The following is a 17,947-nucleotide window of genomic DNA, read 5'->3' on the forward strand; positions in this document are numbered from 1 at the left end:
TACATATATGTTACGTAGATTTCATTATTTACTGATCCCTCTTGGCACATTCATATGTATTAGAAATTACAACACTAGAAACCGATTTAGATACCTATGGTGGGCAGAGCACAAATAGCTCATTGTATAGCTTTATGCTTAATTACAAACTTATTTTCTGTTCTTTGCAATAAAGCAATGCTTGATACTAGTTGTTAGGTTGAGCTTCTGTATCATTTGTAGAAAAATCTGATGTTTGATTGAATCAAGAATTGAAATAAAAATCAACACATTTTTCATTTTTCTCAATTCTCTATCATTCTTTTTGTTTCAATTTAAAGTTTGAGACTTGTGACATTCCAAAAATAATCGCATTATTAAAATGTTCTATGTCCCGCCCAGAAGACAAGATAAGGAAAAGTAGTGTGGGGAGATGTCATTAAACCATGATTTGTGAGAATGAGTTCGTGCGGGTGTAGGCTATTGAATTTCGTGACAGATATAAAAAGATATAGTAAATATTTGTTTTCTTTGCATACTTTGTAAAATTATTATAATACAAAATTCATTTTGGAAAAAAAACTGACTAAATATTTTAAGACTTTTCGATATTATCTAATCTCTTTCAGTGCTTATTGACATTCGTTTTTCTGAATTTTTCTATAAATACGTGAGTGAAATATACGAAATAGGAGAAATGTGGTAAAATTAAAATTATGCAGGTTTTCAGACATTGATCTCACTCTTATGTCATTCACTCTGTGCAAAAATGTTAGAAGAATAAAATACTTTGTCATTATTCCCATTTTAGGCCCGGCATGGCCTAGCGCGTTAAGGCGTGCGCTTCGTAATCTGAGGGTCGCGGGTTCGCGCCCGAGTCGCGCCAAACATGCTCGCTCTCCCAGCCGTGGGGCCGTTATAATGTACGGTCAATCCCACTTTTCGTTGGTAAAAGAGTAGTCCAAGAGTTGGCGATGAGTGGTGATGACTAGCTGCCTTCGCTCTAGTCTTACACTGCTAAATTAGGGACGGCGAGCACAGATAGCTCTCGAGTCGCTTTGTGCGAAATTCCAAAAACAAACATTCCCATTTTATAAGGCTAATTCTTCCATGCTATTAGTGAATGTAAATTTCAACACTATGGTAATACTTCACTGATCCCCAATGATAACTGAATGAGCCAGGGTGATAATACTTGTCATTCTTTAGAATTCCAATATACTTGTACAAAGGGAATGCCATAACGGTTCTGCTACAATGAACATAATGATAAAGTTAAGGGTCTACAAAAACTGTCATGGTATCACATGCAGTGTCTCAGATACATAGAAAAGCGAACAAAAAGCTAGCATATGATACCGGTATATGCTATTTAATAGTACTAAAGAAATAGTTTTAGTTAAAACAATGTTTAACATTTTATTAAGTTTCATTATTATGCTTCGGTCTAAAAAGCGTAGAAATGTTTCAGTAAAGCAGAGAGATTTCACATAAAAGCTTTACGTGATGCTGGTTAGACTCTCCGAGAAATTGGTGCAGACTTGAAATGCTTTCAAAACGCTGAAAAGTACACCCTAGATCGTGAGACTGAGACAGGTAAGTTTGAAAATATGAAATGAATAGGCAGAATACCTAAACTCAGTAATAATGATGTTAAATATATTCGTTTATGCTGTCTTTGTGACAGAAGAAAGACTGTCACTGATCTAAAAGACCATGTGCTAAATGATAGAGAAGCGTACAGACCTACAGTATCAAGCAAACTTAAAGATAACATATTTGCTCGTGTAGCAATTAAAATTATTTACTTAGATCTCTAAATATTGTTAATAAACTTATATTTCCTAAAAAGTACAATACAGATGATTAAAAAAGGTGTTATGAACGGATGAGTACAAGTTTAAAATATGTGGTTCAATGTGTATGTTGTATGTCTGGTGAAAACAAAAGTGAAAGATACTTCAAAGCATAACGTCTACCATAAAGAAGAAAGTAGGCAGTGTGAAGGTTTGGGGATGTTTTGTTTTAGCTGAGACAACAGGATATATTTGTAAAATAAGTGGAGTAATGGACCAGTGCAAGTATCATAAGACACTAATCCATCATAGTATACGCAAGGGTTTGCATATTATTGGTAAGGGATTCTACAATCCAAAATTCATCCAACTTAGCAGAAATTACTTAGCTCAAAAAGAAGCTCCTAGAATCATTCAACTAATTCACTGGCCCTCACAGAGCCCCAGTATCAACCCAATTGAGCAGATCTGGGATTTAATAGACAAATCAAAAGTTGCTTCCAAAGAATCTTTATGGGAGAGATATTTGGAGTAAAATCCCAAATAACATTTAGATTAAATATGTTGCAACAATGCCTGAAAAACAATCTGCAGTCATTAAAGCAAAAGTGGGGCACACAAAATATTAACTGTTTGGTGAACTTCCACTGAGTTTCTGTTGTACTAAATATGAAGATTAATAGAATATTGATGTTTCACCTGTAATTTATCTTCCATTGTTCTTTGAAAGTAAGTCTGAAATATAATCGTTGACTCTGTCCTAACACTTTTGCATAGTGCTGTATTTTTCAATTGTATTCTAAATCAGTTTTAATTAAAAATAACTTTGAGAAACATAACAAGTATAATGGCTATTTTAGTTAAATAGTAATTGTATAAAGTTGTAATAATATAGTTAGTACGAAAGGAAGGAGCAATCTATGAAATATTGTATTAATTTACATAAATTTTGTTATTATTCCACCAAATCTGAGAATGAAGATCAATCCACAAGCGTTATAAGTATATTATAACTAGGTGTTTCATAAAGTAACAATAGATATGTGGGCCAATGTCTTGAGGTTCACCACTGTTTATGGTGAAGGTCCATGCTGGTGTTCCTGACTTAACATGCATGATACCTTTTCCATCGATCGTGTTTAGTCTGGCGACCCTGATAAAGTACCAAGTCAAACAATGGAGTTTTAATGGTAACAAGTTTCTGCGAAGGCTAACAGTGTCATTTTTCCACTGCTTTTCTTGAAAAAGTTCCGACCCTCTCTGTTATACGTTCATTTTGACAACAAGGGTCACATTTAAACAGAATAAAGACATAAAAGTCCATTGAAAGTACACTGGAAGTTTTTTAAGTATGTATTTGGATGCGTGAAGTTACTGTGATTCCAGTTTTATTTTTGTTTTGTATTATTTGTTTTTTGTTATTTTTCTCATCTAAAAAACTAATTATTTCCAGATATAGTCGTCAGCTTGGATATGCTTTAATTGTGCATTATCATCATACCCAATTCTTTACTATCTTCAGTTATTAATGGTACTAAGAACTAAGGCTTTTTTGTTCTAAGTTCTTTTTCATAGCCATAACCTCTACGTTATAGAAGAGAACTGCTTCAGATTGGGTTGTCGTTGTTCGAGGTATTGATATCAGGTCTTGCAGACCTGAAAGAGTCAGGTTTAAAAGACCTCTTCCTCCCTTCTACACTTGATTAATATCTGTTCAAAATACGTTTAATTACTACAAGATTACCAGAGCTTAGCTAGTCCATGCTTTCACTCTGTTTGTTTGTTATGAATTTCGCGCAAAGCTACACATGAGTTATCTGCGTCATCAATTTCCAATTTAGCAGTGTAAAACTCTTTGGTTAATCTTTTACCAACGAATAATGGGATTATCGGTTTATTATGACGCCCCTACGGCTGAAAGGATAAGCATGTTTGGTGTGATGGGATTCCATACCGCAACCCTCCAATTATGAGTCGAGCGACTTAACCGCCGCCGGGCCCGCTTTCACTCTGACCCTTTCAGAGTGATATCCATGTATGAAGTTATATTACTACTGCTGTGATAAATACACTCTATTCGATTATGTTGAAGTCCACACTACACAAATAGTTTAAGTTATATTTTAGAATGAAGAATACCGACAATTCGTATGATTTAGAGGCATATTGTTTATGTACATGATGAATGAAACAGCGCTAACTACTCCTCCCTGTGGGACACCTGCCTCTGGAATAAAAGGTACCGTCTACATTTATTTTCCATTTCCTGATTTCCAGGAAGTTGTATAGCTAGAGACTAATGCCACGCGGCAGTGCCATTTATGACATACGGAACCTCAGCCCGTTATGTCATACAGTGTCAAATGCTTTCTCGACATTGATAAAACATACAACAATGTATTTTTCTATGTTAAAACTATTATGGATTCCGTGAGTCTAACTAGATGGTCAGTTGTTTGTTTGAACTTTCTGAATCCGTTTTGTACCTTGGATAATTTTGAAGTTATTTCTAAAAATGTGGATACTCTGTTACTAATTATTCGTTCTAATATTCTTCGTATTCTGCTGGTCAAGCTGACTTTTTGGTTACTATTTGGTTTATTGGCAGACTTACCCCCTTCATGAAATATTTAAATATTCGCTTGCTTTCAAGAAAATGAGATGTATCATCTTTTTCAAGAAAGATGACTTGTATACCATTTTCTCCAGGAGCTGTGTTCTTTCTTGCTTTTATTACTAGTTGGCCTTCTATTACTGTTATTTCTTTAGTTACATTTTCAATTGTAATGTCTATTTGTTTCGTCACCTTGTTATTTTGATTATATTTATTGGAAAAAGTGGTTTTTACATTGTTTTTTGATTTCTGTTACAAATTGGTTTACTTCGTTAAAGAAGTAAGTATTCGTGTATGGTTTGTGATGTAATCTAAAGTTGTTATGTAATCGTTCTTTGAATGCTTCTGCTTTATTTTTGTTTGTATGCACTACTGTGTTATTGATTTCTAGTGTTTCATATTTACATGTTGCTTTTTCTCCGCTTGTGAATAATTTTAAATGGGTCCAGAATTTTTCGGTTCTTTTTTATCGTTTAGTTTTGAGCAAGAATTGTCTCATTGTTCTTGCTTTAAAAGTTTCACATTTGTTCTTATTTTCTTCTTATAGTATTGATTTGTTGGGTCTCTGTTATGTATGTATTCTCTTTTGAGTTGACGTTGCATTTTGATTATATTTAGTACTTATTTGTGTGATTCGTTAAGTGTTTGTGTGATGGTATTGTTTTTTAAGTTGTATGGTAAGGCACTTGACAGTATGTATCAAATTTTGTCTGATTTGTGGCTGTAATGATAATGTTTTTTGATAGAAGTTGATTTAATAGTAATTTATAATTGTCCTCATCTACTTTTTTATAATGAAAATTTTCAGTTTTGTAGGATTTATTTTTATGAGGAGGAAGTTGAAGACACTTCATATTGGTAAATAGTTGCTACTTTTACTAGACTCAAGAACCGTGTTTGGTGGTATATGTTTCATATGTATTTCAAAACCAATTTTCTTGGGACAAATTTAAGAATCGATTTTTAGAAAATTACGATTAATAGATTGACGTATAAATTGACGCAGCCTCGTAAGGTGAGACAAAACCGATTTAGTATAAGAATTTGTTAAATTGATGTATCTTGTTAACCCAAACCAGCAAATCACGTGACAACCACGGCCAAAATAAATTCGTATTAAAGTAACATATATGAAAATTGTATCTTATCATTGTATGGTGCTTCTAAATAAGAAATGCCACCAAAAAGGTTTTTTTTAGAAGGGTACGTAACTTTTTTTCCAACACATAATATTCATACAATCCGATTATAAAAATGTGTTAAGATCAAAAGTTTAGAATTTCAAAAGTAATATAGAACAACTTGGGGTATCAGGTACATTTAGAAAGAGACCAATAAAAAGTTATACTCGGGAGTAAACAAATTACGCCATCTTATAACAAGAAAGAATCTACAAAAAAAGAAAAAAGGTCAGGGATAAAAACTACACACGTGCCCTAATCATTAGTACGAAACATAATTGAGATGTGTCTGTAAATAAGGTAAACAGGGTATAATGCTGTTTAATAAATTCCGCACAGTATTTGAAGGTGATCAGTTTTATTCTAAAAATATATTTAATTTGGCAATGAACTAAAACTGTGCTGGATGAAAAAGTAAATTTCTGCCACTTGTGCATTAAATTAACTAAATAACAGCATATATTTATGCTCTTAGTCGTCATACAAAAATCATATGGTAGTGATTTTTTTAGCAAAATGTAACAAACTCTTCAAAACTAATTTGATTTTCAATTTTCTTCAACCTTATAAACCCATTTTTTTGATGTTCAATCCGAATCAATTTTTTTCCTATATGAAAATAAAACAATGTAAAGAACACTTTGTTAAATATACATTACATTCAATGGAAACACTTGCACAGCAAACTTTTCTTCATACAATTGCTAATAGTAATACAGAATGAACGATCAACGCAAATTATTTCCATTCATCGCTTTACTTTTATCGCATTTTTAAGATTATTAACACACTTGTTATTATCTTTCTGAATAGATTATAAACAAATTTGTGATTTTATATTTAAAGTTTATATTAGTCGTGAAAAGTTCAGATAACAATTTTTTTGTTATGTGTACTGATTGATAGAACGTTGAACAGAGAAACATAAATGTTACCAGATGCATCAAGAAAGGCGAGAGAAGCATTCCGAAACCCCCGAGAAGCAATCGTAGACTGTTAGCTTGTGCTCGTAACATTGTCGGGAAGAGTTCAGTTGCATACACCGGAAGAGCAACGTGACTTCCACATGCACCGACAAATCGGCCTGCTAAGGACAAGGCTAACACGATGTTGGGATATCCTGAAAGAATAAAGGATAAGCATTAACTATATATACAACAAACAAATTCTGAACAGTTATGTGTGACACATGAATCCATTATAACAAACAAAAAATAGCTGTCACGAGCCTATGATATTAAACAGGTAAGCAAATAATTTAATGATTTAAAGGTGAAACCTACTTATATTTAAGTAATATATATATAATAAAATCCCAATACGAGATTAAACTAGATTTGAATAAAGAGGTATCTTTTAGCTGGAATTATAAGTCATTACTTTCAAATAAAATTGGATTAACAATGTTGCAATCACTGGCTAAAATTATTTTCTTTGAAATTTTTGTGTTTCTTTTTGGTTTTGAAATTCGCATAAAGTTACACAAGGGCTATCTGCGCTAGCCGTCCCTAATTTAGCAGTGTAAGACTAGAGGGAAGGCAGCTAGTCATTACCACCCACCGCCAACTCTTGGGCTACTCTTTTACCAACGAATAGTGGGATTGACCGTAACATTATAATGCCCCCACGGCTGAAAGAGCGAGCACGTTTGGTACGACTAAGATTCGAACCCGCGACCCTCAGATTACGAGTCGAACGCCTTAACCCACCTGGCCATGCTGGGCCTTCTTTGAAATAAAAGCAGCCTTTTTCATTATCAGTATCAATTTCATTCCAAAATTCATATTTAAAAATATTTTCTGAAATATATACTTTAGAATTATGCTTACCAGTGGGCACAGCAGGAATCGTCAGAAGAAAAACACTTTGTGCTTGGAACACAAGAAAACATGTCCAACGTCGACCTATCCTGTCAACAATCGGCCGAGCAATTAAAATAGCAGGAATTTCGACAGCAGCTGCCATTGACATAGAGATCTTGAAATCACTTCCCATATTTTGAGCTTGCTGATAAAGAAATGTCCATCCAAGACGCCCAAGTAAACTGAAAAAAATATTTCGACTGTTGTAATGATAGATTGGTTTGTTTTGAATTTCGCGCAAAGCCACTCGAGGGCTATCTGAGCTATCCGTCCCTAATTTATCAGTGTAAGACTAGAGAGAAGGCAGCTAGTCATCACTACCCACCGCCAACCCTCGAGCTGATTGCCTTAACCATCTGGTTATGCCTGGCCTTAATGATAGATACAATGATATTACAAACATGTACAATATATGTATTAAGTGTTCAACAAATTAATAAATTAAATTAAAACCTGTTGTACATTACACTCCAAGAAATGACATTTAGTTGTAATTTTTCTACTCATGCTTTCTTTTGTATAGCTTTCATTTTTTTTTGGCAGTGCAGACATGGGCTAAAATATATAAAGTTTAATAACTTATATTTCACTAAACTGCATAAAATAAATATTTCAACATGTATGATGTAAATAAAATGATGACATCGTCTTTCACAAAAGCATGTTGCTCAAATGTAGTTTCCAAGTGGGTCAATATTAAGTTCACGGGCTTACAACGCTACAAAACGGAATTCAGCTGCTCGTGATGAACAGAATAAAATTTCTTTGTTTTGGAATTTCGCACAAAGCTACTCGAGAGCTATCTGTGCTAGCCGTCCCTAATTTAGCAATGTAAGACTAGAGGGAAGGCAGCTAGTCATCACCACCCACCGCCAACTCTTTTGCTACTCTTTTACCAACGAATAGTGGGATTAACCGTCACTTATAACGCCCCCACGGCTGGGAAGGGGAGCATGTTCGGCGCGAACCCGCCACCCTCGGATTACGTGTCGCACGCCTTACGCGCTTGGCCATGCCAGGCCTCCAGAATAAAAATAGCATATGATGCAGTTTTATGTTAAAATACACGATTGAATAACTTTTACATATCCGTATTTTATCTCTCAAATGACATGAAAAGAAATAAATTGACTCAAATATTTTACCTAATAGTTATCAATATTCGTTTTTCTAGTATGACAGTCTCTTTGTTTCTTTTAATCGAATAAGCAAGCAGATGGTCATCGAAACTTCAAATTCTGAATAATTCCCATCATTTCAAGTAAACATTTTGATATATTGCGAGTAATATAAAAAGAAATTTACAAAATCTAGTAGTTTGTTTGTTTGTTTTTTTGGAATTTCGCACAAAGCAACTCGAGGGCTATCTGTGCTAGCCGTCCCTAATTTAGCAGTGTAAGACTAGAGGGAAGGCAGCTAGTCATCACCACCCATCGCCAACTCTTGGGCTACTCTTTTACCAACGAATAGTGGGATTGACCGTCACATTATAATGCCCCCACGGCTGGGAGGGCGAGCATGTTTTGGCGCGACTCGGGCGCGAACCCGCAGATTACGAAGCGCACGCCTTAACGCGCTAGGCCATAAATCTATCAGACCTAAAAGAATCTTGTAATTATCAACAGCTGATTCCTTTTTCTATATTTTCCAATGTTGCGCAAGCTAACTTAAACTTATTATGAGATTAATTCACTGAATCGAGTAGTTATTTTGAACGAGTGCTTTTCTCAAAATAAACGACATTAAATCCGAATTTTAATTAATTATAAGTAAATATTTTTTATTTATTTTGCAATAAATCAAATTTAAAGTATTTTAATGCTTTACTTTTAATTTACTAGAACTTGTTTTATATAAATGATGACAGTTAATATTTTTTCGCTTTCACTTGTGTAAGGTAAATAGTTATTTTTCAACTTTCTTTTCAAATAAACTACTTCAAAATAAACTTCCTATAAGAATTTCACTCCTTAGTACTTTATCTTTCAGTTAGGCTTAAAATACTATAGATATCATACAGTCATTTCACAACTAGGAAACAGTTTATGCTTAATTAAAATTTTAAATAAATATATGCAAACCATAGCCAACAAACAATCACTGTTCTTTTGCGGAGATTAGGGGTTTTGAAAAGATCCAGATAGTGTCCACGTTTCTTTTGTGTTTCCTCCTCATTCGCAGCCTGAAAATAAAGAACTTTATTATAGATAGGTAAAACGTGATCAAAAGATGGTTTAAATGAAAATATTTTGTTTATTTTATTTACATGTTTCTAGTATGACTTTCGTTCTACGTTGGAAAATACAATGACAGAATCCTAACATTTGTTTGCTCCTAAGAGATGTTTTACGCAAGGGCACGGATGCAGTCTATAGTCCTTCAATATATGAAAATATTGTTGCTTTTACTGCTCAAACGAAACGATATCGAAACTGCGACAAGAATCCTTTATTACAGTTTGCTGGCTATCTCCTATTTGTTTCTTCTTATGCGACGTCGAAAGCAAATTTTGGTCATTCAGCCAACATTCAGTTTTATCTCAGTAAACACTCTGATGTCAATCACAAAGTTATAGTACTCTACATTGTTCCCGAAACATGACTAAACTTCAGAGAAAAACGTATCTCGAAAACCATTAGCCAAATATAAGCCCAGCCAATCACAACAAACAGTTACAATCTTACTCTAAATGCCTCAGAACGTGAAACTTCTGTCAAACCAATGGTGTAATTTTCCAAATTCCTTGTCCAGGAAGATCATCGTTCATGACAAAAATCAAACGAGTGTAATATTTCATTTTATATCTTACTACATTCGTATATCTTACTACATTCGTAGGCACTAAGTTTTAATCGAGTGTATTGCAACGGTATATTAATACCGTGTCAATGTAAAAAAAAATTCACATAAACAATATGTAGGCTAGACATCCTAAGAGGTGCATTCTATTCATAACAACGTACAAAATTGCTTGCTTGCAATGTTACTTAGAGAGTATTCCGCTGTCCAGCTGCATGCGGGACAACATGTTCCTTATTTTTACATACGAGGTACTTTATGCATTCAGCCATATAACAGGCGTGTAGTCAATTTGAAGGGTCTAAGCGGAAACACAAAAAAGATAATTCATATGACAATGGTGAGTGGGTGATGCAAACAAAAATGAGATCACTACTGGCATACATTATAAATACCATATCCTACGACATTTTATGCTAACATATACCTAGAATGCGTAGTGGTTTTTGCACAAGGTATGATAATTCCCGTCCCTCTATGCTAAAATGTCCAAAATATTCCTTAAAGAATAATAAATTAACTGAATGAAGGGATATGCACACAGTACATTATATCAAATGACCTTAAGCTTTAAAGCTGCACCAGTGGTTTTCTCGTACGTTATTTTTCGACAGATGGTTTAAAATACCCACAAATTACTAAATGAGATACTTCGTTTATTCTTCTCAAGTCCATTGTTGAAAAGACAAAGAAGTCCTCGAAGTATCTACCTAAACCTCAGATAGGCAGATTTATATACATAGAATGTTCTAGTATTTTTTGACTCAGCAATCTATATTTTCAATCGTGTTTCTGTTTCCGACACTACATAAAAAAAAAATTGTAATAGATATATTACTTATCTTTCACTAGTCATCTGCCAAATGTTGGTTTTATTCGGCTAGAGTGGCCAATTTTATTTAAATTTTGTTTGTAATAAAGGAATCCAAACTTATACAACTTTTGAATTATAAACCACATAAACTAAGTTAGTTTTATTAAAATACATTGATAGTAAACTAGTTTAATAGCATTTTGAATTTAAGCTAGTAAAACCGCGTGACATTCGAGTCATGGAGTTTAGAAAGTGTGATCTCACAGTAAAGGTGTTAAATATAGAACTAGAGCAAATGGACCTAAAGTAAAATTAAAAACAGAAAAACAAACAGTGAACAAATACGTATTGAAAAGCATAAGCAAAATACCTCAATGGTTTCTAATAAAATTTCTTTTGTCACACTTTTTCCATTCACCTTTGCCACATGCTCTAGTGTATGAAGTAATCGGACAGTTTGCTTGTTAACTAACATCCAATGAGCAGATTCCGGCAGCCACCTAGAGGAAAATTTCATGTTTACATAATCTTACAGGAAATAAAATTTATATACGACTACTAATATTTAGAAACCTGTGTTTACTTTACTACATTCAAAAGTGACAATATACAAAACAGCACACTGAGCTAGTAGAAGTGATTGAATTCATTTTGTACAGTAGTGAAGAATGCTTAGATGGGTCATAAAATTCAGATATTAATGTGACGTGCAGGAATATCATGAGATACTACGTTCTATAATAACATAAAATGTTTTCAAGTTATTTATTATCTAGCATCTGTACTGTCATGATGGCAGCATAAGGTTAGGGCTGCAAATATTATCTTATTTTAGTCACTTCACTCTTTATTTTATTAGGTAAGTAACATCTCCCACTTACAGTATTAGATACCGAGTCTGCCTGACTTAAATGAGTTAACATAACATAAGGTAACATGATGTTTAGAGACAACAAAAGACTTATTGGTCCATCTCGGCTGTCTCATCTCTTAAGCCAAACAAAAGCTATTAAATTAAAAAAGCCAGCCCTAAATAACGTATTTATCAAGCTTTCTTTTAAACTCACTCAAATTTACTGCCTCCGCAACATCCGAAGGCAACCCATTACAGAGGCCAACAATCCTATTTTAAAAATAAAATACTCTTAGCTGAAGACGGCTTCTACCTAGCCAAAAATCTATATTTTTGTTTTCTAGTTCTATAATTATCGCTGTTAAGTATGAAAATTTTTAATGCATAAACATTATCGATTTCATTAACAATCTTAAACACTTCAATCAGATCCATTATAGCTCTTCGTTTTTCAAGAGAAAACAATTTTAAGGATTTTAATCTCTCGCCATATGACAATCCCTACATCCAAGCTACCACTTTAGTAACTCTCCTCTGACCCATTTTTAACAGTGCAATGTCTTTCCTAAAGTAATGAGCCCAATAATAAACACAATACTCCAAATGTGGTCTAACCAGTCACCTATAATATGAAATTATAGCGTCTTTGGATTTGTATTCAATATTTCTATAGATACAACTTAAAATCCTATTTTATCTTACCACTTGCAAAAGCACACTTGAGAGATTGATCAACCATTACACCCAAATCCTTTTCTTTCATGACAATGTTAAGGATATTCCCATCCATATTATACTTCTAATTCAGATTATGAAAACCCACGTGCAATATTTTGCATCTGCCATTTATTTGGTCAAGGGTTATATCCCCATTCTATCATTTTGTTTACGCATAATACACTTTAAAAAAATTTAATTCTTAATTTCTATGTTTTCAGCGGAATTATTTCATACATCCTAGAGGGAAGACAGCTAGTCATCACCACCCCCCGACAACTCTTGGGCTATTCTTTAACCAGTGAATAGTGGGACTGACCGTCACATTGTAACGCCCCACGCCTGAAAGGTCAAGCATGTTTGATGTGATAGGCATTTGAACCCGCGACCCTCGAATTACGAGTTGAGCGCCTTAACCACTTGTCCATGCCGGGCCGTCTATAAGGTGGCCCTATTCACTGAACGAAGAAAGAATATTAATATTCTGAATTCATGTGCAATTTCTTTATTTAGTCCTTCACCAGCCTAGCTACAATAAACATTTATTTTTCACTAGAAGATATTGATCTTTAGTGTTGCAATGTTCTATTTCGCAAGAATGAAGACTAAGGTATTAAACACATTCAGAGAATGTGTTGAGTTGATTTTTGTAGAATATCGTACAGTGTTTTCTGTTTTAGTTAAGATACAGAGTTGGCTTATCTTTTCAAAGTTTTCAGGCTCGTTCCTTTTCACTAAAAAGAAGGAGATTGAATTAGACAATCTCTATCACAAAAATTCTGTCTCACGTTTCTTTGAAAACTGGTTTTAGTGGTAATTACCATAATTAGATAAAAAGAAGAAAATTTGGTTCTGTGACACCAAGATGTATTGTGAGATTTTCTTATGATGAGATATTGCATGTGCATAGCTAATAAAGTTTTTAATGTAAACGTCCATAGTGAAAGGATGGGTTTCTTTAAATGTGAAAGTAATTATAGGAAAAAGAGGGAAACTCCATTTTTAAATATAAATATAGTTTAATGGAGAGATGTTATATATATATAAGAGGAATCATCACCAGGAAGTAACACTTTCACTGTTGCTCCATAAGTAGATAAGATCATCCAACTTCAACTGCTGACCCATTGTCCTACATTCATGGACCATAGAATAATCTTCTATTGGGCAGCATATGATCTCTAAAAAGAGCCCAGGATATCATCAATACCTGTTTCTGGTGTTCAACAAGGTGAGTGCAAAATAATTGGCTTTGAACTTGCTAACAGGATCCACTAAATGTCTGATTCATACAGTGTAAGTATGCACCCTGACACTTGATCTTTGTGACAAGTGAGCATGGATAATTAATGTCCACCGGAATGGTAGGTGTCTGTAGAGTTTTATACCATATTGAAGAGTCTCTATCTAATTCCAAGAACAGAAACCCTGGATGTAATCATAACCACTGGTGACAACATCTCGATGTTGCCTTATTAACAGGTGAGGTATTAGGAACACACAGATGGTCACCTTGACCCATGACCCAAGAATAATGGATAATAACTGCACTTCAATCAATAAAAATCTCAAACATTGGTAGTAAGCAGAGTTGTACAGTGAACTACCATGGGCAACTCATTGCCCTGCAGCCACAGACGATAGAATAAACATGTCTTGAGTGGTGGACTATCGGTGTATAATCTTAAAGAAGACTGAACATATTAGTAAGCCTCCTTCTGGCACATGCTTCATGTTCAGCACAAAACAGAAAAGTGTATGGGATTTAACAAATAAAACCAAAAAGATCATGCCTCTGAACTTTAAAGGAAAAGTAAAATATGATTTTGACTTTTTCCTAAGAGTAAAATCTTGGAATGGGTGGAATCTAAAGTAGGCCATTGAATGTTTGGTCCTGAATCTGGATGGTTCTTTTTTGGTCCTGTTGACCACTTGGATGAATTAAAGCCAAGGGTCACCATTGTAGATGACCTGTATATCTGAGTCGACCTGACAAAATATAAGAGAACTTACTAGGCCAACTATAGGGTTCGAAAGAGGAGTACAATTAAGAAACTGGCTGCCTAAGCAGACAATTTTTTAAATAAAGCATAGATGACAATGGCCTCAACAAATTAGGAGAACATCCTGATAACTTCACACTGGCTGCCAAAAAGGAGAAATCTCATAATGCTTCAGTAACAACTCTGAAAGTGAATGATGTGGTACAGGTACCTCCCTCCAACACAATAGGTCAAGATGCTAACAAGCTGTCTTCATGAAACGAGAATATGATGTAACTACACTGGATTCCTGTAAGCAGGCAAAACTACATAGACACTCTCATGGTTTACATATGACAACCCAAGAACTGCGAACTCCCTTTTACACTTGCAATGGTTTTACACTCTCATGGTTTACATATGACAACCCAAGAACTGCGAACTCCCTTTTACACTTGCAGCCTATGCCTCTACTTGGACATCATCTAAGGTAAGCAGAGGAAAAACATCTGCTTTCCTTAAGGATTTATGGTGCATTGGCAGAAAAATACACATACCCTGTGTTATCACAAAAATGGCAGGACTATAAGCTCCAAACAATGACCCAATAGTGTTCTATCAATAAACACTCTCATTTGCACAGCCAACAATACACAGTGGATGCTATGATGAATGCCCTATGAAAGTAATGAAATCCATTAAGGGCTTAGCCATTTGTTTGAGGAAACACAATGATTATTTGACCAAAGAATCTAGTGTTCTTCCCAACTCTGTAAGAATAAGATGAAGCGTATATACTCTGAAGAGTGTATATACTTATATATATAAAACTGTATACACTTTGAAGATACAAGAGTGAGAAGGTAAGCAATAATCCTAATATAACTCCTGGACTTCCAAGTCCTTCATGTTTCATTCTGGGAAATAGTAATAGACTGGATGTTAGATTATAAATAGCTCCAACTTTATTTAAGAGTTGCTATCTCTATGGTGTAAGCAGATTTTACTGACTTTAGGTCCATAATAGGCATCTTTAAAATGAATGTACTGCAGAGCCAATCAATTACTTTTTCTGTGCGCTAAGTAAATGACATGCTGAGGAAAACAATCCAATGCAATCCAGATCAAGCACAGAAACAGTGGACCACATGAGTGTATGTGGTGAAGGGAATGACAGTATCTTTATGTATGCAGATAGTTTTTAAGAGTGAAATCTAGGCATAATCTAATGCATTATTACAATGTAATGTGGTTACATAAGCCACATAGGAGATAACATTTTCCTGTCCAGCAAGCAAGCTGCACTAGACTGGGTGGTGATTCGCCTTCACAGGATGAATTTCCAATGTTTATCTGGGATTACAGATTACTTGTTATCTATGTGAATGTTGGAATGTTTATATGTATGTTGAAATGCGTGGGGAGGTTGATGTAGTGATAATAATGTAGTTGCATACATGAAATCCAGTGAGAGTAATTTGTTCAATAGTTGATTGAATATGTCATTATATTTATGGGACTTGATGACTGACTGAGCCAAAAGGCAGAAACTTGATGCGTATGTGTTACCCCTAGAGATGATCAGTTACTCTCTAAAGGTTGTGTAAAACTTTGGTACAGCACCTGGTAGCATTCCAAGAAATTTACTACAGCAGATGCTTTATCATTCATGTTTTAGTGTCAAGTTACTGTCTTATGTTTCAGTGGTAATGGTACAAAATATCACCAGGTAACAGGTACATTACCAAAGTTGGCTGTATGATGTATGGTGACAAATGCTTTGCTTAGGGTACTTAGAAAGGTATGATGGCATCATATATATATTTTAATTGGCATATGTAACCAAACATCTGTGTATGTAGAAGTAGGCCTGTGCTGGAAACATTACAAAGAGTTCTTTATAAATGTTTAAAAAATTATAGCAAGCTAAGAAACCTCACATACAGAAAATGGAAATAAATTATACTAAAGGAAGACGAGAGAAAAAAAGAGAGGAGAAATCAAGGATAACTCATGGACAAAGAAAGAGATCTTGACATTAAATATTAATAAAAAGGAAATGAATTGTGATCATGACACCTTGAGGGTGTTATTGAAGAATACAGTGTACTTGTACTTTCCAAAATAATTTTTCAATATTGACATTAAAATATTCCTCAAGTATGTGAATTTGTCATTGTAAAACAATGAAGATGAAGACTTATTTTAACATTTTAACCGAGGTTTTCGAAAGTACGGTTTGACTAATGCTTCTGATATTGTTTTATCAGCATAGTTTAGGGGTATTTTCATTTCATCAAGATCAAATCTCAGATAGTTGAAGTTACAGTTTTAATAATTAGCAGTTTTACCTAGTAATGTTGCACAAAACATTACTGAAACTTTAATATTCTTGCAATTAGTGTAATATGGGAGACAAAGGTTATCACAAACACTGAAACCTATAACAGATTTACCATTATAAGTTTATTTTGACACCTACGTTTGTTTCGGTTTGACGCATGTGGCGTGTATTGTTGGATGTGTATTGCTCAATCCCGCCAGTTCTCTAAATTTGTAGAAGATTCTTGAAAGTAAGAAACAATGATACTTGTTTTACGAAAACGCTGGCATGTTTGAACATTGTTGAATGTTCAAGAAACTCGCCTTAAACGATATAAACAAACGCGCCAAGACACAGTATTATTAATAGCATTGGAGAGCTACAGTTAGTGTGCTGTAGTAATCCTAAGTGCATTCCAAAGATGTTTAAAAGACCTAGCCAGGAGACTTGTGATACTTTCCACAGAAAACAACCAACAGAAAGAAGACAACTTCGGCAATTTTATTGACATCCAAGAGCCAAACTTTCCAGAAAAAAATTAAAAATTAATATTTTCAAGAAACACCTAAAAACAACATCTTAAACGATTTTTTCAAAGACTTTTCTGACAAAACCATCAACATAATTTCACAAAATAGAAAACTAAAAAACAATCTTAGAAAAAGAGACATTAACTGCATTAAAAACCTAAAACAAGACAAAAACATAAAAATTCTAAAAGCAGATAAAGGAAACACTATAGTCATAATGAACATGAATGAATAATCCGAAAAATGAAGAACATCCTAGCAGACACAAACAAATTTAAGCCAATATGAACAAATCCAATAAAGACACACGAAATGCAATTAAACAAAATACTACTAAAAATTAAAAAAGCCAACACAATTTCACAAACACTTTATTCCTACCTACGCACACCACAAATATACGGCATCTACAAACCTCATAAACCAGATTGTCCATTGCGACAAATAATGTCCACATATGAATCGTTTAATTACAATCGTGGTAAATACATAGCTTG

General features: G+C 34.1%; 1 protein-coding gene across 7 annotated transcripts in view; it reads right to left on the minus strand.

Annotated features, from left to right (window-relative positions):
* LOC143244747 (organic cation transporter 1-like) overlaps window positions 1–17,947 on the minus strand; it is a 66,029-nt gene that overhangs the window by 10,251 nt on the left and 37,831 nt on the right. For 6 of the 7 annotated variants that reach the window (XM_076489967.1, XM_076489973.1, XM_076489972.1 and 3 more), the window contains 4 exons: window positions 11,416–11,545; window positions 9,514–9,614; window positions 7,400–7,614; window positions 6,506–6,690 (listed from right to left, as the gene is read on the minus strand). In XM_076489967.1, the coding sequence (XP_076346082.1) occupies window positions 6,506–6,690; window positions 7,400–7,614; window positions 9,514–9,614; window positions 11,416–11,545 (631 nt within the window). Of the gene's footprint in view, window positions 1–5,564; window positions 6,180–6,505; window positions 6,691–7,399; window positions 7,615–9,513; window positions 9,615–11,415; window positions 11,546–17,947 lie in introns of those variants that run through there. The other variant, XM_076489971.1, reaches the window with a different exon arrangement.

The sequence above is a fragment of the Tachypleus tridentatus genome, chromosome 2, assembly GCF_004210375.1.
Source record: "Tachypleus tridentatus isolate NWPU-2018 chromosome 2, ASM421037v1, whole genome shotgun sequence".
NCBI classification, from domain to species: domain Eukaryota; kingdom Metazoa; phylum Arthropoda; class Merostomata; order Xiphosura; family Limulidae; genus Tachypleus; species Tachypleus tridentatus.